We start from the raw sequence: 26,363 nt of genomic DNA on the forward strand, positions 1-26,363 counted from the left end.
GGATTGCGCCTGCGCAGTAGGGAGCTGCTCCCGGCTGAGCTTTGGGCTGGCTGCGGTCTCAGTCTGAGGGCGGCTGAACTGGCTGTCTCATTTAAGATGAGGCTTCTGCTGCTTCTCCTGGTGGCTGCGTCGGCGGTGGTCCGGAGCGAGGCCTCGGCCAACTTGGGCGGCGTGCCCAGCAAGAGATTAAAGATGCAGTACGCCACAGGGCCGCTGCTCAAGTTCCAGATTTGGTGAGTATGTGCACCGGACCCGGGCCGCCCCGCCGCGCCTGTGCTCGGCGCCGCTCGCTACGCAAGGCCCCGGCTTCGCGGCCTAGCTGGCTACATCTTCCCGAAGAACGGCGCCCTTCCGCAACATGCCTTCCCTCAGGCATTACTGTGGGACCGTCAGGCCGCCCTTCTTCCTTCCAAGTACAACCGCTCGCTTCTTTTTTACCTCCTAGAATGGTGGGAATGGGAAAGGAGGGCACGAGAAGGTTAAACGCTGAAAGGCGAGGACTAGGAGACTCTTTATCAGTACCGAGGACCGGTTGGCGGCGTCACGCCATAGCTACCCTGGCTGCCTGCAAAGATGGGCACGAGTAGGCGCTGCGTCGGCGGAGGAGAGCCAGGCGTTTGTCATTCAGTTCACTTTTCCTCTCCCCTTTTCCGGGTCTGCCTGGCTAGGTGTCGGTTAATTCGGGTCGTTGGAGAGGGTCCGGGATTGACAGACGCCTCTTTCTCCTGGACCTGCTGGGGCGACTATTGAGTGAGGGAGTGGGTTTCTGACAGCTAGAGGGCTTGGAGAGGCGATCTGGGGATGCTGGTTCTCGGCTTGCGATATCCAAAGTGTCAGAAAAGGAGCAATGCTCCTTTCTTCTAACTGACGGTTCGCTCCCAAACAGCCAGGTTTTCTCTCCCATTCCCCTCTCACCCGCCTCTCAAGAGTTGCCTCTGGCATCTCATTCTACCTTTCACCTGTGTTGTGCATTCAGAGAAGTAGGAAAAGAACCTGGCGGTTTTCGACATTGTTCTGTAAGTGATTTTGTTATTAGCTAATAGTTAAGGGTTAGAAGCAGTGCAGTGATGCATTTTATAAGGTAAGTGGGGTTGGGGAAGGTTTGAAAGGCTCAGAAGATTTTTTTTTAAAATCCATAATTGTAAAATTGCAGAATGAGAATCTCACGGCCTAAAAGATGACGTTTTCTCAGGATAGAATGGTCAGATTGGTAACTCGTCAGAGTCCTGATCCTTTGGAATATTGGTATTGGACATAATTCATTTAAAGTCATCTTTTTAAAACTTCATGTTTTAATATAACTGTACTAAAGTTTAGATTTTTTACTTCTCCAACTAGCTTTTTTGCTTAATCATTGACGACTAAGCAAATCTTGAAAATTAAAAAAAAAGTCAGTTTAAGGTGACATTTAAGCCAGAGAATTAGAAAATGAGATGGTCAGACTTTATTTTTGGAGTGAAAACTAAAAACATTGTAATTTTTTCTGATTTAAAACAAGCAACTCCCTAATACAGTTTACTATGTACCTGGAATATATCATCTTTCATATAATACTGCAAATGTGGGCATGATTTGACCATTCTAAATTTTTTCTCTTAATTTCTTCTTTTATTAAAAAGCGGTAATCACTTTACCAGCCTAAAGATTGTTAAGGATTGTGATACTTTTGGATTTAAAGAATTAAAAAAAGACTGCAGTTTTCAAATTATGTAATTTTTCTATATCATACTTTACTATCTCTTCTTTGCAGTTTTGCTTTTCCAAAATGCTCCTCTTTTACATTTCCTTGTATTGAAATACTTGTCACAGTAATTTACCAGATATGTCTTCCACTGAGGATGTTCATAGCAAGGTTTTCAAAATGTGTAAACAAATGTGAAGAAGGACATTCAGTCCTTCAAATTAAACTTTTTATAAACGTCCTAAGTACTTCAGTTGAACTTTTGACAGTTTTTCTTTGTTTTTGTTGTAAGCACAGACTTGCCCCAAAAGTCTAATAAGTTTTCTTTTGCAGTCACCCTGAGCATTTACAGAACAAAAATGTTTCAATTTTTTAAAGTATAGATGGGAAATAACTTTATTAATATGCCTTACCAAATACAAATAAACTTAGCTTGTTTGTTGCTTTTCCCCCCAGAGATTAATCTGTTTATAGTAAAGTGAATATTGGGTTGCTGGTTTTGGTAGAATCTCTTGGATGTTGGTTTGCAAGTTTGTGGAAGTAGAGGAAGCTAATATAACTGAGGATAAACCACATGAAGAATTTATTTATTTATTTATTTATTTATTTATTTTATTTATTTATTTTTTTGAGACAGGGTCTTGCTCTGTTGCTCAAGGTAGACAGGACAGAGTGCAGTGGTGTTGTCCTAGCTCAGTGCAACCTCATACTCCTGGGTTCAATGATCCTCCTGCCTCAGCCTTCTGAGTAGCTGGGAATACACACATGCACCACCACGCCTAGCTAATTTTTCCACTTTTTGTAGACGTGGGGATTTGCTATGTTGTTCAGGCTGGTCTTGGGCCTCAAGCGATCCTCCTGCCTTGCCCTCCCAAAGTGCCAGGATTATAAGTGTGAGCCACTGCGCCTAGCCACATGAAGAAATTTTTAAATTCCATTTGAGTTCAGTGTTAGCAAATGCAATTTTTCATTAATTACCACTGTTAGTCAAAAAACTATTTTTACTTTAGTTTCAATTGATTTTGTCCCTTATGAGTACTTTTTAAAAATAACTATAGCTCAGCATATCACCTGGTGATTGTAGTACTTTTGTAGTTGTTACTACAACAAAATAGCAACACAGTGCAGAGATCAAGCTTGTAGAATAGTTTAAGTTTCTTATTGTAAGTTCATGTGTTTTTTTCAATAAATTTTCATTCAATACCTGCTATTTGCCAGGAACCAAAGATATGGTGAACAAGACAGATACAACCACCTCATGAAGCCTACAAAATTAACACAGTAGTACTCTATGTACCTGAGTCTTTGGTTTATTATGTCAATTGATTGAGGAATGTTAATAGAATTAGATAATTTTGATGACATTGGCTTCATATTTGGGACAGAATTTATCCTGTTTATTTGGACATTTAAACATTGAACATAAGAAATTCTCTAATCACATTTTCTTCCTTTTTTTCTTTTTCTTTTTTTTTTTTTTGAGACAATGTCTCACTGTGTTGCCCAGGATAGAGTGCAGTTGGGTAATCTTAGCTCACTGCAACCTCAAATTCCTGTGCTCAAATGATCCACCTGCCTCAACCTCCCGTAAGCTGGGACTACAGGCTTGTGCCACCTAACCCAACTATTTTTTTTCTATTTTTTATAGAGGTAGAGTCTCACTGTGTTGCTCAGGCTGGTCTCAAACTCCTGGCCTCAAGCGATCCGCTTCCTCGTCCCAAAGTGCTAGGATTACAGGCATGAGCTGCACCCGCCCACATTTTCCTCTTTTTGATTTTTATGTATAATGTATTCTGATAGCTACTTTTAGGTATGATGTATGACATGCATGCTTACTTCTTATACATATATATGATTTAACATGTAATTAGATATATAGAATTTAATTAGTTGTTGCAGTTTAAAGAGATTAAAATAAAGGCCTAAAACTGATTTGGATGTTGATACTGATCAAAATTAGTAAAATGCTTAACTGGAGAAATTATGAGTTATAGAGAGCGTGTTAGTTATTGTAGACTTGATATTTGCATATTCAAATACTAATATTTGAGCACCTACTCTATGCAGGCACTTTGATGCAGGGAATTGAATTCACTGCTCTCATGGACTTTACAGGCAAGAGCAGATACAGCCATTAATCAATGGACCACACACACATAAAATTACAGTTGTGCTGAGTGCTATGAAGAAGAGTTATGTGGTGATATGAGAGAGACTTAAGGGATCAGGGAAGGCTTCCATGAGGTAATGAACTTTGAATTGAGATTTGAAGGGTAAGATTTATGTAGAGAGCTTTCCAGGCAATGGGAATAAAACGTGCAGTGGGCTTACAGTAGAAAAGAACAGTTTACTTGAGAAGCCTAAGGCTATTGACCTCTAAGACCAAAAAGAATGTGGCACACAACCTTGAGGGTCTGGCAGGCCATGCTTAAGAAAGACCAGTTGGTTTCATTGTGGAAAAGATATTCCAAGGGACAAAGAATAAATAGGAAACCATTTAGGGGGGCTTTCAGGGTTGTCCAGGCAAGAGATGATGGAACTTGGAATAGAAAGGTGGTGGTAGGTGTAGAAAGTAAAGAGACAAGTTTGAAAGATATTTAGGAGGTAAATTTAGCAGCTCTTGATGATGAAGTATATATTTGGGAGCAAGGAGAGGTGGCCTCAAGTGAGAGATGTCAAAGATGATTCCTGACTCCTGGAGTGATGCTACACCATTCACTAGAAACTAGAAAATTTAAATTTATAGTTACTGTATTTCACCAAATCTAAAATATATAGGATTGTAAGATGTATCATTACTTTATATACCACTTAGATGAAAAAGATACTGCCATTTAAAACTGTAACACACTAATGATTATAAGGTAAATCCTGATTTGTGTGTGTGTTGCTCAGGCTGGAGTGTAGTAGAGGGATCATACATCACTGCAGCCTCAAACACCTGAACTCAAGCAGTCTTCCTGCCTCAGCCTCTCAAGTAGCTGGGATTACTTACTACAGGTGTCTGCCACCATGTCTTTTTTTTTTTTTTTGTAGAGAGGAGGTCTCTTATGTTACCCAGGATGGTCTCCAACTCCTTGCCTCAAGCAATCCTCCTGCCTCCACCTCCCAAAATGCTAGGATTACAGTGTGAGGCACCATGCCTGGCCCTGATTTTTTTTTTTAAGAGATGCTAAATATGGAAAAATATGCTTCTTGGTATCAATGAAATAAACGAGTAGTAAGAAGTTGGTCCAGATAGCAGATTAATAGTAATAGTGTTACTAGAGAAGAAATAAAATGGTGGCTGCTACACCTACCAATAGGTTAAATTTTTTAAATTCTGTAGAAATGTTCACATGGAATTTAGCCACCATTTTGTTTTTTACCATTTTTTTTTAAACAAGTAGCTGCGGCATCTAATTGAACACAATGCACATACATACATAATGGTTTTCACTTAATAATGAATGAAGTATTTAGTTCAAAGCTTTAGATGTAGGTAAAACATGACTGAATGATTTTGAAGGTTTTATATTCTCTTACAGAAAATTGAAGCATTATTTCCTTACAGTTTGCTGTTAAGGTAAGTGGTGGAAAATCAAGTTGAATATATCATTTAGAAATACCAAGATAGGCTGGATATGGTGGCTCACACCTTAATTTTAGCATGCTGGGAGGCTGAGGCTGGAGGATCACTTGAGGTCTGGAGTTTAAGACCAGCTTGAGCAGGAGCGAGACCCTGTCTCTACCAAAAATAGAAAAAATGAGCCAGGTGTGGTGCATACACCTGTAGTACCAGCTACCCGGGAGGCTGAGGCAGGAGGCTCACTTGAGCCCAGGAGTTTGAGGTTGCAGTGAGCTACTATGACGTTACTGCTCTCTAGCCAGGGCAACAGAGCAAGGCTCTGCCTCAAAAAGCAAAACAAAACAACAACAAAAAGAAACACTAAGATAATCTCAGAAGTTTTGGCTAGTATAGTTATTGGGAAACTGCTCATTTACTGGACTAGCAGTTTAGAGGCCAGGTTCTTATTAGATGTGCCTTGTACCCTTGAATGACATTAGGTAAATAGTATTAAATCTCTTTATTCTTCTATGATATTTTCTTTAAAAAAAAATCTGTTTAGTGCTCAACTTGTTCATCTGCAAAGTGAGGATGGTTGTATTCCATTTACCTCTGATACTGTATTCTATTTTGTACTGTTGGGAGGCTTAAAGGAAAAAAATAAAAGTGTGTGTATGTGTTTATCTTCTTTTCTGTCTTTGCCACTTAAGAGTGTAGCTGGGGGACTCTGGTTTCTCTGCTGGTCACCTTCCTTGCTTTCCAAAAAGGGCAATCATGTTCTCATACACTGTGACTGGGATGCAGCTTGGGATTGGTGAGGAAGAAATCTTACGTAGGTTTTTGCATGAACTAAATTTTTGTTTAAGCCTTTTTTTTTCAATGCCACTTGTTTCCCCTTTTTTTGTCCAAGCTTTAGGAGGAGGATTTTTTTTAACAATAAGGTTTGAAAATCAGTTGTCTAGTGGAGAGACAGTCATAAACTATATTCACAGTAAAACAGAATAAGTGTTCTAAAAGAGGTTGTTAACAGAGGACTGTAGAAACTCAGAGGAAAGAAGGATTATTTATTCAGGGGGAGTTGGAAGGCTTTGAGAAGAGGAAATGAAATCTTGAAGGGTATGGGGAACGCTACCAGGAAATACAGGGAAAGGGGTAAGTGAAGCCTGACTTAGCATATAGGAGGGGGTAGGGACAGAAAATGAGGAAAGCGGAAGTCAGGTAATCAGTGTAAAACACCTAGCACAGTCTATATATGCTATCATTTATCAGTTGCTTATTATTTGTTATTTTCATTATTATCTTCAATGCTGTGTTGAGAACTTTGAAAGATTTCCTTTTTGACTTTTAACTCTAAAAAAATGAAAATAGCTTTCTGGTTATGAAAATAATATATTTTATTATAAAAATAATGAAGTAAAAGGAAGTAAAAAGTCCTGTGTACTATACAATATGGTATGTGCCTATATAAGGTATGTGCCTACATAGACACATTCCATATGATGTAATTTTATATAAATTAGTTTATAGTTGTATGCTTTTTAAAAATTTTGCCTCCTCCCCCACATTTACCTTTTCATGTCAGTAAATACAGATCTGCATCATCAGACACAGTATTCCATAAAATGGATATGCCTTTACTTAACCAGTGCCTTATTAACATTTATGTTGACCCAAATTTTTTACAGAATTACTTTGCTGAGAGAATACCCTCAAATACCTTTGTGTACTTGTCCAATTATTTCCACAGAATAAATCTGTAGAAGTAAAATGTTAACGATTATGTCAAAGGGTATCACATTTTAAATTTTGACATAGTTGAATTAGTTAATACTGCTACTAGACAATCATAGAGCGAATTGGGTTTTTAAAAATTTCTATTTTGGGCCGGGTGTGGTGGCTCATGCCTGTAATCCTAGCACTCTAGGAGGCTGAGGCGGGAGGATCGGTCAAGGTCAGGAGTTCAAGACCAGCCTGAGCAAAAGTGAGACCTCATCTCTACTAAAAATAGAAATTAGCTGGACAACTAAAGCCTTACAGAAAAAATTAGCCGAGCATGGTGGCACATGCTTGTAGTCCCAGCTACTTGGGAGGCTGAGGCAGAAGGATTGCTTGAGCCCAGGAGTCTGAGGTTGCTGTGAGCTAGGCTGACGCCATGGCACTCTAGCCTGGGCAACAGAGTGAGACTCTGTCTCAAAAAAAAAAAAATTTCTATTTTGTTCCATTATAATCTAAGAACAACGTTTGATATTTCTGCTTACTGAGTTTTCTTTGTGACCTAAAATAAATGGTCAATTTTTGCAAATGTTTTGGGGACTCTCAGAAAGAAGATGTTTTCTATGGGAAAAAAATCTCACTATTGAGATTCATCTATTAATGATACTCTTGAGAGCTTCTGTAATTTTTGTTTTTTCATCTTCTGTCACTGATTTCTACCACATCACTTTTTTTTCTTTAGGGGCTCAAGATATGTTTTTTAAAAGAAAAGTGGTAAAAATCACATAACGAAACATTTACTGTCTTAACCTTTTTTAGGTGCATAGTCCATTGATGTTAAATATATTCATATTGTTGTGCAACGTATCTCTACAACTTTTTCATGTTGCAACACTTAGACTCTATACCCACTAAACACTAATTTTCCCCTTTCCTTCTTCCAGCCCTTGGCAACCTTTCTACTTTTACTTTTCTATGATTTTGACCACTTCATGAGCGGAATTACACAGTATTTGTCCTTTTGCCACTGGCTTACTTTGCTTAATGTAATGTCCTTGAGTTTTATCTGTGTTGTAGCAAATGGGAGGATTTCTTCTTTTAAGGCAGTATAATATTCCATTCTGTGTATATACCACATTTTCTTTATCCATTCATATGTCAAAGACAGACATTTGGGTTGCTCCACGTCTTGGCTATTGTTAATAGTACTGGGATCAACTTACATGTGCAAATATCTCTTCCTGCTTTGAATTCTTTTGGATATATACCCAGAAGTTGGATTCCTGGATCATATGGTAATTCTATTTTTAATTTTTTAGGAACCTCCATACTGTTTTCCATAATGGCTACACTGTTTTACATTACTGCCAACAGTGCATAGGGGTTCCAGTCTTTCCACATCCTCACCAACACTTGTTATTTTCTGTTCTCTTGATAGTGACCATCCTAATGGATGTGAGGTCTTATCTTATTATGGATTTGATTTGCTAGGGCCTCAAAATATGTTTTAACTCTGCTTTTTGGTTTAGTTTTCTTACAGTTCTTTCATATCTCTCTTATCCTTTTCTTCTGGCTGTTACAGAATATTTTTGGATATAGGCTCTTATTTTGAATCTTTTGGTTACTGCTTCTGCTCTTTTGTGATGTTTTTTTCCATAGTTCCTTAGAGTTTTTTTTCTTCCTATTTTCTGAAGCAAGACAAGAGAAACAGCTTCCGATATTAATTAACAAACTCTGTCTTCTCCATTAGAATGTTGCCAGCACCAAAAAGGCATAGATTTTTCTTTTACTTGATGATGTATTTATAGAGCTTAGAACAGTATCTATCATCAGTTTAATATTTGTTGAAAAAATGAATACACTTTGTTGTAGTCCTTTGTGGTTGGCCCTGTGAAAACCTATCCTTCCCATTCTTCCCCCCACTTTTTAAATTCCTAAGTGGAGTATAGATTGATATTTCCCAGTACAGTTTCTTTATGGTAGGTTTTTACCTGGTTGGCATCTGCTTCAGCCTGTTAGGTGTTATACATAGGATGTGATATATGTAAGACTTCTATTTTGAATATACTGTGCTATCAGTAACCTTGGCTTGGCCTCTGTGCCTCCACAGGTGGGGTTAAACTTCCAGAATTCACTTGCTACTGCCAGTCCTCTTCCTGCTGCCCTGTGACCCTGATATACTCTCACTACTTGTCCTCTTGGTGTTATCTTTCTTTTTAAAACATCCTCTGCCAGGATGCAGAAAGTTGGGAATGGGAGAATGCATAGTAACTGAGTTCACTGAAAGTGAAGAACAACTATCTATACTATCCATTTCTCCTGGAATGGGCCTTAGACCTGTGAGCTTTTAGGTAGGAATTTTCCTGAAGCAGAGTTTAGGTAAATTTTCTTAATCTTACCCTTTCTGTCTGTCTCATAATTAATTCATTTTCTCCTAGATTTTGTCATTAGACGTTGATTACTGTGTTTGGTGTGATTCGTTTTTGTGAATTTCTGTGATTTCAGAATTTGAATAATTTGATAGAGGTTATGCATCAAAAGATACATTAAAGATTTTTAGTAGTTTAATATTTTAGAAAATTTTGACTGGTAGGAAAAAAATGAGAAATAGAGAATAAATGGTATCAAAGGTTCCTGTTGTAGTCATTGTATGCATGAAAATGGAACCCAATTGTTTTAATTATGGTTGATCTCTATTCTAACATTACAGTACTTGCTTGTGAAGGTGACTTAACTAATTTTGTTATGGTTTGGCTTTATGAAACCTAGCATTTGTACTACAAGCAAGACAATTTTTTCATCAGGTTTAAGTTACCTTTTTTCCCCCACTTTGACTAGGGGTTCATTTGGGAAGTAGGTGTGTCATTGACCAGAACTCTACTTAGGGTTGATTTGACCTGGTTATATTATTACTACAAATTCAAGATGCCACCCTGTGTTTGGTGTATCTTCAAGTTTGCATCTTGATTACTAAATACAGTCTTAATGTTTCTATCATTCTAGCAGACTGCGTCTCTGTTTTATTATTTTCAATTTTACTAGTAGGGAGTTTGTGATCTAAGAGAAGTATGACAGAAAGATACACCAGTGAAATTACAATTCATGTTCTCCTTGCTCTTTTACTTTAACATGTGTGGTTATAATTTGTACATTGCTCTATGGGCTTGCTTATATTTTACCTTATAATTGTTCCCCAGGGTTTGCTGTGTATGTCTTTCTAAAATAATTAGATTGGGAACTCCTTTAGGAAAGGAGACTATGAAATGTTTTACTCATTTAAAGTATCTAAGTGTTGTTAACATTTTCTAATGGTGGTAACTTACATACATACATGTGTCACTTTCACATGCTTTATTGGGAGTTGGATACTGCAGGTATTATCCTACTTGTTATACCGGAGAGGATACTAGGGCAAAGATTAATGGACTCGGCCATTGTCTTGTTGGTCAGTGAGAAAGCTCATGAGTCATAAGTTTTTTATGTTGGTCATTCTTTCTAATATTAAGATCCTTTGTCTTAGTCTCGTTTGAGGAGGATTGGATTTTGGAGTCTTATAATTTGGGTGATCTCACATAATCTGGATTCTAATTCTGAATCTGCCACGTACAGACTATGTGACCATAAACAAATTAACCTCTTGAGTGTTTGCTCATTTATAAAGTGGGGATAATAAAGGATTGTCTTTTTTTTTTTTTTTTTTTTTTTTTTTTTTGAGACAGAGTCTTGCTTTGTTGCCAGGGCTAGAGTGCCATGGCGTCAGCCTAGCTCACAGCAACCTCAAACTCCTGGGCTCTAGCAATCCTTCTGCCTCAGCCTCCCAAATAGCTGGGACTACAGGCATGCGCCACCATGCCCGGCTAATTTTATCTATATATTTTTAGTTGTCCAGCTAATTTCTTTCTATTTTTAGTAGAGACAGAGTCTTGCTCTTGTTCAGGCTGGTCTTGAATTCCTGACCTTGAGCGATCCTCCCGCCTCTGCCTCCCAGAGTGCTAGGATTACAGGCGTGAGGCTCCGTGCCCAGCCATGATTGTCTTGATGGTTAAATAAAAATATAGCTAGCTGGCTAGTTTTTGTTCAAGGACATAGGTGTTTGATAAATTTTCACTTTTTTTCCCTATTGAATAAGTCAGAACAGAAATAAGAATTAAAACTGGCAAGACTGTTTTGTTCATCTTTTTGTTTTACTCATAGTTAAAAAAGCCGCTTTGTTATGTTCTGCATTAACTGCCAGAGTTCATTTTGTTTTAGCGTTTATTCTTTTAATTAGCTCAGTATGGTTTTGGTTATATGCATCTCTTGTGCTTATCCTTTAAGAGATACTGTGTAAACTCAAAAAGTCTTATGTTTCTGAAGTAGATTTTTTTCTTTCCTTTTTTTTTTTTTTTTGAGACAGTCTCACTCTATTGCCTGGGCTAGAATGCCGGGGTGTCAGCCTAGCTCACAGCAACCTCAAACTCCTGGGCTCAAACAATCCGTCTGCCTCAGCCTCCCGTGTAGCTGGGAATACTGGCATGCACCACCATGCCTGGCTAATTTTTTCTATATATTTTTAGTTGTCCAGCTAATTTCTTTCAATTTTTAGTAGAGATGGGGTCTCGCTCTTGCTCAGGCTGGCCTCGAACTCCTGATCTCGAGTGATCCGCCTGCCTCGGCCTCCCAGAGTGCTAGGATTACAGGCATGAGCCACTGCACCGGCCTGAAGTAGATTTTTTAAATGATACTTTACTTTTTCTTTCTTGCTAAAATTGTTTGTAATCCTAGACAGAATGCCCCACACATCAACTCCAGCTTATCTATTTTTTGAGATCTAAGAGTTCTTGGTATCATTCACTTTCGTTTTCACTGTACCTTCTTGGAAAAGAAATAGTCAAAAAGAGTGGAGATTTAAAGGGTTTTTGAGCAGAATTAGACATAATTGTCTTTACTTTGTGTTGCTATTACAGAATACCACAGACTGGGTAATTGATAAAGAAATGGAATTTATCTCTCAGTTCTGGAGGCTGGGAAGTCTAATGTCAAGGTGCAGACATCTGGCAAGGGCCTTCTTGCTGTCTCATGCCATGGTGGAAGTGCAAAGAGAGGGCAAGAGAAAACGAGATCAAACTCACGGCCTCAAGCTATTTAATCATCAATATTAATCCATTCATGAGGGTGGGTCCTTTGTGACCTAATCATCTCCCATTAGGCCCCATCTCCCAACACTGTTGCATTGGTAATTCAGTTTCCATTACATGCTTTTTGGGGGACACATCCAAACCATAGCACAAACATACTAGTTAGAATTTTAAGTCATAGCTACAGCATGTTTCTGTGCTGCATATGGAAAGCATTGCCTAGTAATAATAATCTTAAAGTAGTTTTCTGAAGAAAAGGGGTGGATGTAGTACAAAAAGTTTTATAAATTTTTTACTTTGTTTAGTGGAGCGTTACGTGACATAAATGGCAGTTACACAAAGACTGATGAAAGAGGGGAATTGTAAAATTTGATGCTGCAAAGGTTAAATACTCAAGGGACATTCTCCTCACTAAACTGTATAAGAGATGAGAAAATTTTTTTTTTTTTTTTTTTTTGAGTCGGAGTCTCGCTCTGTTGCCCAGGCTAGAGTGCCATGGCATCAGCCTAGCTCTCAGCAACCTCAAACTACTGGGCTCAAGCAATCGTCTTGCCTCAGCCTTCCGAGTAGCTGGGACTACAGGCACGTGCCACCATGCCCGGCTAATTTTTCTGTATATATTTTTAGCTCAGCTAATTTTTCTGTATATATTTTTAGCTGTCCATATAATTTCTTTCTGTTTTTAGTAGAGTGGGCTCTCGCTCTTTCTCAGGCTGATTTCAAACTCCTGAGCTCAAACAATCTGCCCACTTTGGCCTCCCAGGGTGTTAGGATTACAGGCATGAGCCACCGTGCCCGGCCAGAAGATGGGAAGATTTTTTAGAGAAAAAGACCTAGAGATGACTGAGAGGTTCAGAGTAATTATTGTGATGGAGCATTCTTTAACACATGGTGTGTGTTATCCAAGTGATTGATTCACAAGTTTTGAGAGAGGATCCTTGCAAGATGGATCTTCTGTTCTTGAGGACTCTGGCAGTAGTTAACAGGTACAGGTATTTTACTGGTTTTGTCCTAGATGCAAAAGTGGAATGGTAATGAGGCTACCCTGGCCAGAGGAGAAAGCACATGCAGTTATTCATCAAGAGATAGTATATTTTAGATTTACAAAAAAAAAAAAAAGTTATCAAAGGACCTTGAAGCCTTTGGGATGAAGTGAAGATAAAGGGTTATTGAACAGTTTGGGTTTTTTTTTTTTGAGATGAGGTTTCACTCTATTGCCTGGGCTAGAGTACAGTGATGTCATCATAGCTTACTGCAACCTCAAACTCCTGGGCTCAAGCCATCCTCCTGCCTCAGCCTCTTGAGTAGCTGGGACTACCAGGTGCATACCACCTCACCCAGCTAATTTTGTTTTAAGAGATGGGGTCTTGCTGTGTTGCAAAATCTGGTCTAGAAATCCTGGCCTCAAGTGATTCTCCTTCCTTGGCCTCCCAAAGTTTTAGAATTACAGGCATGAGCCACCAAGTCCAGCCTTGAAGTTTTTAGTAGTAGCACTATAGTGCCTGAAAAAGATAATTTGGGTTTATATGAGCTGTTACAATGAATGATGTAAAATGAGAGTGGTAACAAGTACAAAGAAAACACATATATGAGATTTTTAGAGTTAGCTGGCTCTTCAGTTGGAGATTCTTAAGAGCTATGAATGGAGTAAGGGTGCATGGGGCAAGAGTAGTGGAGGGAAGCCCAAGCAAGGCATACCTTTCCTAGCTAGTGGTTCTTAGAAGCTACAGATTAGATTGTCAGGCTTAAAATCTTGGTCAACTGTAGGGAATGTTTGCCAGAACCAAATGGTACAACCAGAAGATTTGATAAGCCAGGAAAGGGAAACTGGGACAGTTTTATATGGGAAAAGTTTTGTTTTTGTGACAATTGAGGATTCAGTGAATACAGTTAAATAAATGAGGTTTCTTGCTTAGAAAACAGGTCAGATAGGACTAGAAATGGAGTTTGGAAGACACCTGTGCTCACCACTATACCACCAATGCCACTCAAGAAATGGAGTTTGTTTTGTTTTTTTAATGGAAGATTTTAGGGAGAAAGGAAGAGTGAGTGTAGAATTTAGAGCTATAGAGGAACTTATTAACACATGAAAATATAAGAAGCCGACTTGGAAGGTATATCTAAGATTCTACAGATATTATTCAGTGACAGAGCTAGAACTAGGACCAGGTTTTCTCTTGCATGGTTAGTTCAGCTAGGAGGAATATTAAGAGAAGCCCTGGTAATTCAGATGAACCTTGTTAGGTACATGAAAGAGGTGAGAGAACAACCATCCAGTTGATAAGAAGATGAAAGAATTTAAAAATTATTTTATAAGAAATAGATGTTATTAATTTAGAATTTATGAGATGTTTTACGGTAGGCTTAAAGTAGGAAAATAATTGGAATTACATATACCATATAAGTACTTCTATAAAATATTTGTTAAAACTGATTCTGTAATTCACTGCCATTTGAATAAAGTGGGTCTATGTTAACATTAATCAAATATTATTTGAGCTTATACTTTGTATTAGGCACTGTTGTAGCTCTAAAGAAGGATAAAAGATGATCCCAGTCTTGAAGGAATATAGTATATTTGGGGAGACTACATATACACAAAAATATAACAGTAACCTGTATTAGGCAGTGTGTAGTAAAGCACAGTACAGATAGTACTGACAGTATATGTTAAGGGAATTTAAAAGAAGAAAACTCTGGTGGAATCTTGAAGAGTAAGAATTAGGTAACAGGAACAGTATTTTAGGGATGGTGACTGAGCAAACATACGGACTCAAAAATATATAAGGCATAATATATAAGGGGGATAGGAAGTTAAATAATCCAATTACACTGGAAGGCTCAGGACAGTAATTTGAAAGGTTGGTTGGTACTGAGTAGTATAGAATTTTGAATGTCAGGTGAGAAGTTCGAGTTTAGTTTTCTAAGGAATATGAAAGTAAGAAAGTTTTTTTACACAGTTGAGTTCTATGATGGAATCTACACTCTGGCAGCTGAATCGATTGGCAGAAGGAGAGATGGGAAGCAGGCTGCTAGTTAAGTTACTGGTTAACACATTAACTGCCATGTGATTTGTATTTAACTCATGCTAGGTTTGAGCCCAGGGCCTTGTGAAGCATATATAAAATACAAGAAGTGGCACCATCATTTTGTCAATGCATATTTCCTTATCTGGGACTATAGCAATCTGAAACCTTTCAAGAGACAATCAAGAAGTGGCTGGCAAAGAAACAGTCACGAAAATAAACAGACAGCCTACAGAATGGGAAAAAAATTTCGCATACTACACATCAGATAAAAGACTGATAACAAGAATCTATTTAGAACTCAGGAAAATCAGCAAGAAAAAATCAAACAACCCTATCAAAAAGTGGGCAAATGACATGAATAGAAATTTTTCAAAAGAAGATATAAGAATGGCTAACAAACATATGAAAAAATGCTCAGCATCCCTAATCATCAGGGAAATGCAAATCAAAACCACAATGAGATACCACTTAACTCCGGTGAGAATGGCCTTTATCAAAAAATCCCAAAACAACACATGTTGGCATGGATGCGGAGAGACAGGAACACTCATACACTGCTGGTGGGACTGCAAACTAGTGCAACCCCTGTGGAAAGCATTATGGAGATACCTTAAACAGATTCAAGTAGACCTACCATTCGATCCAGCAATCCCATTACTGGGCATATACCCAGAAGAACAAAAGTCATTCTATAACAAAGACACCTGTACCCGAATGTTTATAGCAGCACAATTCACAATTGCAAAGATGTGGAAACAACCCAAGTGCCCATCAATCCACGAATGGATTAGTAAACTGTGGTATATGTATACCATGGAGTACTACTCAGCTATAAGAAATAACGGTGATACGACATCTCTTTGGTTCTCCTGGAGAGAGTTGGAACCCATTATATTAAGTGAAGTATCCAAAGAATGGAAAAACAAGCATCACATGTACTCACCAGAAAATTGGTTTCCCTGATCATCACCTAAATGCACATCCAATTGGATATCAGACTGAGACGGGGGGTGGGGGGAGGGGATGAGTGTATATCTACATGATGAGTGCGTTGCGCACCGTCTGGGGAATGGTCATGGTTGAAGGTGCTGACTCGGGGAGGTGGGGGGGGAGGGGATGGAGGTATGACTACATGGTGAGTGCCAGGCGCACTGTCTGGAGAATGGACACGCTTGAGGCTCTGACTCGGGGATGGGCGGGACACGGACAATGTATATAACCTGAGCTTTTGTACCCCCATGAAGAGCTGAAATAAAAAAAAAAAAAAAAAAAAGAAGTGGCTGGATCTCGAAGAGACAGTCACCAGGAGGACATTCTTCATCGAGAAATGCCACATTCTGAGAAGCATATCGAAGCGGTTACATGATATAAGCCTTTTCACTGAATTGTCATACAAATGATTTTTTACCAGTAGTCCAGAAGTCTTGGCTTCTTGCTAAGGCCCATCCAAAACAATACTCCCCCAAATCGTTCCATTTCTTGAGAAGTAACATCGTACCACTTTTTTAGTTGGGAGTGGGGTTTGATATTACCCTTTTGTAAAGCCTGACTTGTGTAGATATTAGTTGCCTTCACCATGTGAATCAATAACATTATCACGAAAAATTTGAAAAAATAAGGTGTTTTTTCACATAGATTTATTGCAGTTTCGATTGGAACACCAGGGTTACTTTCAACACAGTCAAAAATCTTCATGTTACTTCTTGAAACTGGACCCCAAGTCAAAGAACTTACACTAGTCACTACAGGTTCTTCAGAAACATCTGACAAAGAATCATTCTCACTAGAATCGGTTACAACTGCTTTGAGTGTTTTAGTAACAGATTTTGAACAAACTTCTCCACTGGAAAGATCTGCATGTAATGGTCTAGTTTTTCTTGGTGGGATGCAACTGCTATCAGAACTGTTCCCACTGTCTCCACTAAGATGATACTGCTCTGAATCATCACTAAATGGATCAACATCTTCGTCACTCATGTCTAAAACTTCATTTACCATTTTCTCTACACATTTTTCTCTTGAGAACGAAAAACATAAGTGATGATCATAGCTCTGGTCACAGAACCTATACTAAACTAGAATGGTGGCTAGTCAGGAAGGGCCATAGCATGCCTGTGCTCACTGAAACCTCTGCTCATTGTTTTTGCTGTCAATCAGCACATCTCCCCCACCTCCTGTTGCTCTGCTCCAGCCGGCCCACCCAAGCGCTCCATATGTGCTGACCTGTGTTGCTGTGCATTTCCCCTTGAATGTTTGCCTGGCACCTCTTTGAACGATTATGTGGCAATGTGACATTGTTGCACATACTTAGGGGGTATGATTAAGAGGTCATCATCCAGGACCACTCAAGGTCCACTCCAGACACAAAAACCTGTGGAATAACAAAAGACTCAATTCTCAGAAACAAATTCAATAAGTATGTCATGAGTCACATAGAAGTCATGTGGCATGCCGTGTAAAAATGGGTTCTAGTGCCGTGTGAGTTGCATATAGCCTCAGCCTCCTGAGTAGCTACGATTACAGGTGTGAGCCACCTCCCCTGGCCTCTTCCACCAAGAATTTGTAAATTGCTTAAGTTCTTCAGTTCTTCCTAGAGAAGGAATTTTGTCCCTTTACTCTGGAAAGTATTTTTTCATTAACAGATTTATATGATGTGTAGCCACTCAAAGTTGACTTCAGTTTGAAGGAATTGTCTCTTGTCAAAATCCTTCATATACTACTTAATGTTTTTATTCTTTTCAGTACTTTTTTTAAAAAATTGAGGTGTAATTCACATGCCATAAGATTTACCCTGGGTGCATTTTTATAAGTTGTTAGACTGATAAAAAGATAAAATATATTGTGTTCTATGTTAATTCATTGACCAAACTAGAAAGGTCTTTTGGGTGCTTTGTTTATTGCTTTCCTATTTATCTTGTAATTTTACCTGTTGGTTGTAGACTGATTTCAGGTGACATTTGAATAGATTCAGTAAAGAAGCCAGGATTCTCAACCTCTCAGAAGCCACTTTGGGCTCATTTTGTGTATTTTTACAGTGATGGACATTGTAAATCCCTAAGAGTGAGGCAGTTGAAAGGGATATCACATGATTTCATATAATATAATTCCCTAACCTGACAAGCTGCCACCTCTTTAGTGCTGTTTTTGCACCTTTTAGAAAAAACTGAGCAAGTCTGGTCCACATCTTTTATCTTCATCCAAAGTGTGTGAGCACTCCTGCGTGTAACTTTTTTAAAAGCATTTATCAAATTAGTTTATTGTTTGCTCCCTGAATGTCTTGTTTTCTTGTGTGATTTATGGAGTACCTGTTCAGATCTCATTTTTTAAAACACTTAGAGCAGGTAATGCCCCAGACAGATGTTTATTACTACTTCATCTACTTAAACAAAACAAGAGGAAGTAAAGATTACATCTAAAAATGTAATGGTCAGGTTTTTTTGTGGTTTTTTGTTTGTTTGTTTGTTTGTTTGTTTTAAGAGATGAAGTCTCACTCTGGTGAGATCTTAGCTCATGCAGCCTTGAATTCCTAGGCACAAGTGATCCTCCCACCTCAGCCTCCTGATTAGCTGGAGCTGTGAGTGTGTACCACCACACCTGGCAATGGTCAGTTTTTAATGATCAGTGAGCTTTTGGAGCTAACCAATTCTGTAGCAATTCAGAACCAGTTTTTATAATATATGTTCCTGGCTTTCTTGGTAGAGGGTAGAGTAAACATTAGTTGAAATTCTTGGGCTCAGTGGCTCACACCTGTAATCCCAGCACTTTGGGAGGCCTAGGTGGGAAGATAGCTTGAAGCCAGGAGTTGGAGACCAGCCTGGGTAATAGGGCGAGATCCTATCTCTACAAAAAAAAAAAAAAAATGTTTTAAAAAATTAGCCAGGCGTGGTGGCACACACCTGTAGTCCCAGCTATAGGAAGAAAGAAAGAAAAAGTTGGATACTATTATTTTAGATAATCAACTTCATTGTAAATACCAGCGCAAACTTCAGCATTGAAATCAATTTCTTGGTTTTAAGGTAGTTAATCTTATAGGTTATCTAGATTATTTTTATAATACCTTCAAAACAAAAGCAGTATTAAAAATTTCTCATAGAGAAAGCAATTGTGGTAGAATACTAATACTTGATGAATCCAGGTGAAAGGTTTATGTAAGATCTTTATACTGTTTTTGCAACTTTTCTGTAATTTTTAAAATTATATCAAATTAGTAATATGAACTCGGTAAAACCTAGTGTGCTGATTGGAAAAAATAAAGAAAATAACAATGGTAATAGTAAAGTATTAGATAAGGTGGATGTTAAAGGTATCTGAAGATTATAAGTCCATTTAAGTGTAGAGATTTGGCTCTTTGCAAAATATACTTTTAAAGAACTTCATCTTTTGTGAAAATTCATTCTAAATGTAAAGAAAATATTCACTGTAAATTAGACCAGTGAATTTTTCACTTTTTTTTTAAAAGCAGGTTTTTGTAAATAAATTGAGATCTACTAATATTTGGACTATTTCACCCTGTTAGATATAAACTCCACACTGTTCCTTTGGGTTGGTAGTGGTGTGGGTGGTGTGTGTGTGTGTGTGTTTTTTCCCCCTTAATTGACAAAGCAGGCACCTCTGGTTTTACTGTACTGTAACTTAATTACTGAACCTACTTCCCCTGTACCAAGTGGTACCTTCATTGCTTTATGGTATTTATGTGGTCCTTAAAACTTAGTGAACTTAAGTGCTTAGCAATATTACCTGAACTTGTAAGCTCTTCTGTTGATATGGTGGTATCATCTTCTTTTTTCTTTATGTATGCACTCTGGTGGTATATTTCCCTTTTCTTGTTAGGGCAACATATTCAAAAGTGAGTTGTTCAGAGACTTTAATGGACAAGCTTAGATGCTGTTGACTTAATATTCAGAGTAATAAGGATTTTCTTTCCAAATTGTTGAAAATTATCTTCCCAATATTTGTTTTCCTTTACAAAGTAGAATCAAATTTTAGAGTCAGAAGAGATATAAGAGTTTAGTCTGCTAAAGTGATGTGAGAACTCAATATATGATGACTGTGAATAGGTATTTGCTGTTTACCAACAGTAACCCAAATCTGTGAAGTTTAATGTTCTAATGGAAGGCTTTATTTGAAGGGAAGGTAACTGAAAGTTGTGAAAAACCTCCATGTATACATCATCCAGGTTCAATCATTATTAATTTGTGACTGTTCTTGAGAAAAATTTTTAATCATGGTATTGTTTTAGGCTTTGTCTAACTGCAAAATAAACCTAGGTGTATACTAAACCACTTACTTAGTGGAAACACTTACTTTTCTGCAGTGTTTCCTGAGGCTACAGGCGGGTGTTTGAGGAGTACATGCGGGTTATTAGCCAGAGGTACCCAGACATCCGCATTGAAGGAGAGAATTACCTCCCTCAACCAATATATAGGTAAGTAAATTTCAGTAACTTAAAAGGAAAACAGTTTATAAACTTTTGTGAATTGGTTTCATTAACTTTCCTTGGTTATTATAATTTCTTAGTTGGTTATAATAATATACAGAGAATGCTGCTTTATAAATAGCAAGTTTATTTGACTCAAATATAGAAGGCTTTTTCTGTAAGAAGGAATAGGGTCATTTCAGAGATGGCAACCCTTCTAAAGATGAGCTTTAAAGGCCAATTCGGTATAATTTTGTAAGTTAATTTTTTACTATTTTAAAGATATTAAACATTTTTGTTTTAAAACTGCACAATAAACTTAAGTAACTTCTTTTTCTGTTATTAGTAACTTTTAGATTTGGTGTCTAGAAAATATCTATATGCATACACTTGAATTAAATATTAAAGTAGATGAAAAAATTGTGGCTTCTGATGAATTTGTTTCTTTTCTTTTGATAGACATATAGCGTCTTTCCTGTCAATCTTCAAACTAGTATTAATAGGCTTAATAATTGTTGGCAAGGATCCTTTTGCTTTTTTTGGCATGCAAGCTCCTAGCATCTGGCAGTGGGGCCAAGAAAATAAGGTATGTAAAGTAACTTAATAGCTTTGGTAACTGTAGGTTTTTAGCTTGTCAATTAAAAAATTTTAATGGATTTTTTTTTGAGTACTTGTTACTGATTCACCTGTTAATGTGTATTATTTCAACTTATACCACTTTTATCTCTAGGCAAGTCACTTAACCTCTTTTGGCCTAAGTTTCCATATTGATGAATTAAGAATGATTATGTCTTAAACCTTTTTATTTTGAGAGAATAGAGAGGTATTACTTTAATAGAACTTGGGCATAAAATAACTTAGTACCTGATTTTGGTTATATTATTTAGGTCAAATCATATCCAGCAAAACATATACATATTGTAGGCTTTTGTACCAAGTAATGTGGTATTAGTCAGTTGAGTCACATTAATAAAAGGGGTTTTGATCAATTTATTCTTATCAAAACACCTATCTCTCTCTTTTAATTATTTGTCCTTTGACTCTTCTGTTCATGGAGATCTGTTTGGCAAATTACTTGAATGAATCAGTATAAATATACTTAATCTTGTGCTACTTCTCTTTTCCTTTGTAGGGTCTTGCTGCAGCATACATTCTTTATAGAGCACTCTTATTTTCATGTGTTACTTAAAATAATTTTTTCTGGAGGATCTACCATTCTGTCAGAAATTTTTATTTTTCTCTTGAATAGAATTTCTTAAGCTTTCTTCTACGAAGTATTCTTTTTTTGAGTCCTCTATCTCGCCTTGTCCGTTAGTTCTAGGCTGAATACTTTCAGTAGACTCCTTCCTACATAGTTGTACTTTTTTTTTTTTTTTTTTGAGACAGAGTCTTGTTTTGTTGCTTGGGTTAAAGTGAATGCCGTGGCGTCAGCCTAGCTCACAGCAACCTCAAACTCCTGGGCTCAAGCGATCCTCCTGCCTCAGCCTCCCAAGTAGCTGGGACTACAGGCTCAAGCAACCACGCCCGGCTAATTTTTTTTTCTATTTTTAGTAGAGATGGGGTCTCACTCTTGCTCAGGTTGCGCTCAAACTCCTGAGCTCAAGCGATCCACCCGCCTCAGCCTCCCAGAGTGCTAGGATTACAGGCGTGAGCCACCGCACCCGGCTGTGAATGTACTTTTAATATGCCAGTGCTTTCTAATGTACTTTCTTAGTTTGACTTAAAATGATTTGTTTGAAACATAATAAACAGATTGTATTAAATACATGGTGTTGCTGATTATTGCATCACTAGTCTCTTGTGAAATCATGTATTACAAAATGGTAAAATGAATTATTCTTATACTGGTATTCTTTTGTTTAACTTATTAAGTCTATTGATGTTATTTCTTAGAGATCCTGTGTACATTATGAATATCCTATATAAGTTCTTCAGTATGTATAGAGCTGTGAATTAATATTGCATTTTTCTTGCTCTGGATATGTTATCTGAACATATGGAATGGCAGTAATAGTTTGTATGGAAACTTTTAATGTAGATTAAAAAGAGCATTTACCAAACAGAGAATGAGCCTATATGTTAAAAAGATTAATGTGTCCTAAGTTGTTGTATCATTTTTGACTTCAAAATGACTTTCTCTGATGTGTTTAATTATGTTTTCTCTTAGGTTTATGCATGTATGATGGTTTTCTTCTTGAGCAACATGATTGAGAACCAGTGTATGTCAACAGGTGCATTTGAAATAACTTTAAATGGTAGGTTCTGATAGTCTGCATTTTGTGACAAATTTTAAGTGATTTGAAATGAGCATCAAGCATTTCTATTTTTCATAATAAGAGAAACTTTTTATTTTATTTATTATTTATTTGCTGACATGAGATCCTTTGGGAAGGAGAAGCTTCTTTAATGCTTACATAAAAGAGAAGTTTATTTGAAAGAAATTAGAAGTTCAGGAGATAGGAGAATTTAGAAAATTTGAACTTACTGTCTTTACCTCTATTGGAACTTCACATTTTGGAATTCCTCAAAGAGTTTTCTCTCTTCTTATGGCAGATCATCTCTATGGCCCTCATCTATTCCCAGGGCTTTAAAATAACATTTGTGTGATAATCTCTGCATATATAGCTCTAGACTTCCCTTCTAAGTGCTATACCTAGGAATCTTAAACATAACCTAGTTCAGGCCACAATTACCTTGATACTTCTTATCCATTCTCTAAACTAGGGGTTAGCAAATATGGCCCTGGAGCTAACAACAGTTTTTATGGTTTTTACTTTTCTTTTTTTTGTTGTTTTTTTTGGAGACGGGGTCTGGCTCTGTCGCCTTGGGTAGAGTGCAGTGGCATCATCATAGCTCACTGCAACCTTCAACTCCTGGGCTTAAGTGATCCTCCTGCCTTAGCCTCCCAAGTACTTGGGACTACAGGTCTGCACCACCACGCCCAGCTGGTTTTTCTATTTTTTGTAGAGACAGAGTCTCATTCTTGCTTAAGACAGTCTCAAAAACTCCTGGCCTGGAGGGATCCTTCTGCCTTGGCCTCCCAAAGTACTAGAATGACAAGCATGAGCCACTGAGCCCAGCCAGTTTTTACATTTTTAAATGGTTAAAAAAAAAAGTCAAAAGAGTATTTTGTGACACATAGAAATTATATGAAATTCAAACTTCAGTGTTTGTAACTAAAGTTTTGAGTTTCATCAATAAAAAATTTTTGGAAATTTGTCTCTCTAGTTATGTAATTATCTATAAAATATCCTTGATTTTGTCTCTTGTTCTGTAAAGCCTCAAGTATTTACCATCTGGCTTCTTATAGAAAAATTCACCAATATCAGCTCTAAATAGTAATTATTTTAAATGCAAATTTTATCTTGTTTGAATGTCTCAAATTCATTAAATGACTTTACTTTGTTGTCAGGATAAAGACTAGAACATGTAACATGGCCGAAAGGCCCTACATGGTCTAGTCTAGGGGTCAGCAAGCTATGGTCCTATGGACCATATCCTCTGCTGCATATTCTGTGAATAACGTTTCATTGGAACATAACTATGCCTGTTTATGTATTGTCTATAGCTGCTTTCAGGCTGCAAGGAGAGTTGAATAACTATAACAGAAACTGTATATCTCCCTAGCCAAAAATGTTTACTTTCTGGCCCTTTAGTTTGTTGGCTCCAGTATAATCCTCTCCACCTCCCCAACTTCCTTTTTACCACACCTCCCCTATATTTCTCTCAGCTATGCTGACTTCTTCTTACTTGTAATGTGCCAACCTCCTTTCCAGCCTTTACAACTTCTATTCTCCCTGCCTCAATGTTTTTCTACTCCCATGAACCTTCATTCTGTCTTGGAAATTTTTCTTTGTCTTTTAGAACATTACTTATCTAACTAGTAAGGAAGAGAGGCTTGAGTGTGTGCTTCTCATAGTACAGTGGCACTTTCTGGTTTAAATTCTTAGTATGCAGTTGTAATCTTGTAGCTATTTGTGCAGTTCTTTTGGTATTTCCCTTACCAGAATGTAAACTCCCTAAGAATAAGAAGCTGTACTCTTTTTCTCACTTTTGTATCCCCAGTTATATACACAGGCACCCAATAAATACTTGTGGAATGGATGTTTATTATAAAATCATCTTTAATTTTTTGTGGGGTGGTACCATTTATTTTTATAGATGTACCTGTATGGTCTAAGCTGGAATCTGGTCACCTTCCATCCATGCAACAACTTGTTCAAATTCTTGACAATGAAATGAAGCTCAATGTGCATATGGATTCAATCCCACATCATCGATCATAGCCCCACCTATCAGCACTGAAAACTCTTTTGTAAGTAGTTTAAAAATATAACTATATATGGGTTTCTGTTAATTCTCATCACGAATTAGCAAGTTAGTAGATATTACATATATTACCACTTGAGTTTCCAATTTAAGATTAAACAGATCGATGTGTTCTTCATTAAAATTTATATCAAGAGAGTTTGGACCTGCCAAATAAAGTAAGGTTGTGTTAATAATTCTGTTTATCTTTAAGGCTTAGTAATAGGGCCTGTAACATCATTTTTTTCATTCCGAAATCCTAATGACTAGAGTTGATATGATAGAATGTATATATACATATATTGTCTCCTTACTTTCAAATAATTAGTTCCTGAGAGTGTACAGATTCTTTTAAAATGCTCTGGATAGAAAACTTGCAAGTAAATGTGTGAACACAGAGAGGTATTAGATAACTTTTGCTTAGCAGAGTTGTTCAGTTCTTTTCTGATCAGCGAGTTAACTTTCTAAAAGAGTTTTTATAAGAGTAATTTTTGAAATAAAATATTTTTTTTTCTGTATATCTTTCAGACATTAAGGGATTTTTGCAAGAGCAGCGTGACTGACATTATGAAGGCCTGTACTGAAGACAGCAAGCTGTTAGTACAGACCAGATGCTTTCTTGGCAGCCTCGTTGTACCTCTTGGAAAACCTCAGTGCAAGAGAGTTTTTCAGTGCTGGCACATTTTGGAATTCTGCACATTCGTGGAGTGCAATAATACTGTATAGCTTTCCCCCCCCCCAAATTCACCCAGTTAATTGTTTTTTTAAAAAAAATAGTAAACATTGCTACTTGTAAGTTTTTTCTTAGTCATATTTGAAAAAGTAGAAAATTGAGTTACAATTTGATTTTTTTTTAAGATGTCTGTTAAATCTGTTGTGCTTTTATATGAATTTTTGTTTTTTATAGTTTCAAATTAATCTTTTTGGGAATATAGCTGAAGTTCCCAAATACTTTATAAGAGTTTATCACATGTCTCTAATTTGGCCATGTCCAATTTATATAGTTTTCAAAATACTGCAGATTGTGAACAGTGCATTATACAAGATTATGGGGGAAATCCTATATCCAGAGTACTCTACAAATTTGTGTGTATGTGTGTATGTGTGTGTATGATTATCAGAGAGCTACTAAAAAACCAACTGCTTTTTAAATCCTGTTATGTAGTTCAAGTGTCTTGCCTTGACCAATCTAATGAGTTGATTAACTGGGCCTTTATACTTTAACTAAATAAAAAACTAAGCAGATGTGAATTAAATAAAAAAGTTTCAATTTATTGATCAGTGTACCTGTTAACATTATATTTAACAATCATCTGCCTAAATTCCTGTTTTGATTTACAGATAATTTCATAAAGGACACAGTTTAGATTCACACACAAAGAATGGGTTCATTTACCATTTTTAGGATCACTGAAACTCACCTCACTACAGAAAGTTCACCTGAACCTCTTTACATCATTGATATTAGGTGAATGGAGATCAGTTGTCTGATAATTTAATTTGTCTAACATCATATATCAGAATTTTATTGTATATGAGGAATCAGCAAGTT

General features: G+C 37.1%; 1 protein-coding gene across 1 annotated transcript; it reads left to right on the forward strand.

Annotated features, from left to right (window-relative positions):
* On the forward strand, positions 1-26,085 carry SELENOT (selenoprotein T). The gene is made up of 6 exons (XM_045539466.1): positions 1-233; positions 20,402-20,512; positions 20,963-21,089; positions 22,671-22,758; positions 24,665-24,818; positions 25,340-26,085. The coding sequence occupies exons 1-5, from the start codon at positions 97-99 to the stop codon at positions 24,787-24,789; spliced, it is 588 nt and encodes a 195-aa protein (XP_045395422.1). The 5' UTR covers positions 1-96; the 3' UTR covers positions 24,790-24,818; positions 25,340-26,085.
* Positions 26,086-26,363: the final 278 nt, after the last annotated feature.

Source organism: Lemur catta, chromosome 1 (genome assembly GCF_020740605.2).
Source record: "Lemur catta isolate mLemCat1 chromosome 1, mLemCat1.pri, whole genome shotgun sequence".
NCBI classification, from domain to species: Eukaryota; Metazoa; Chordata; class Mammalia; order Primates; family Lemuridae; genus Lemur; species Lemur catta.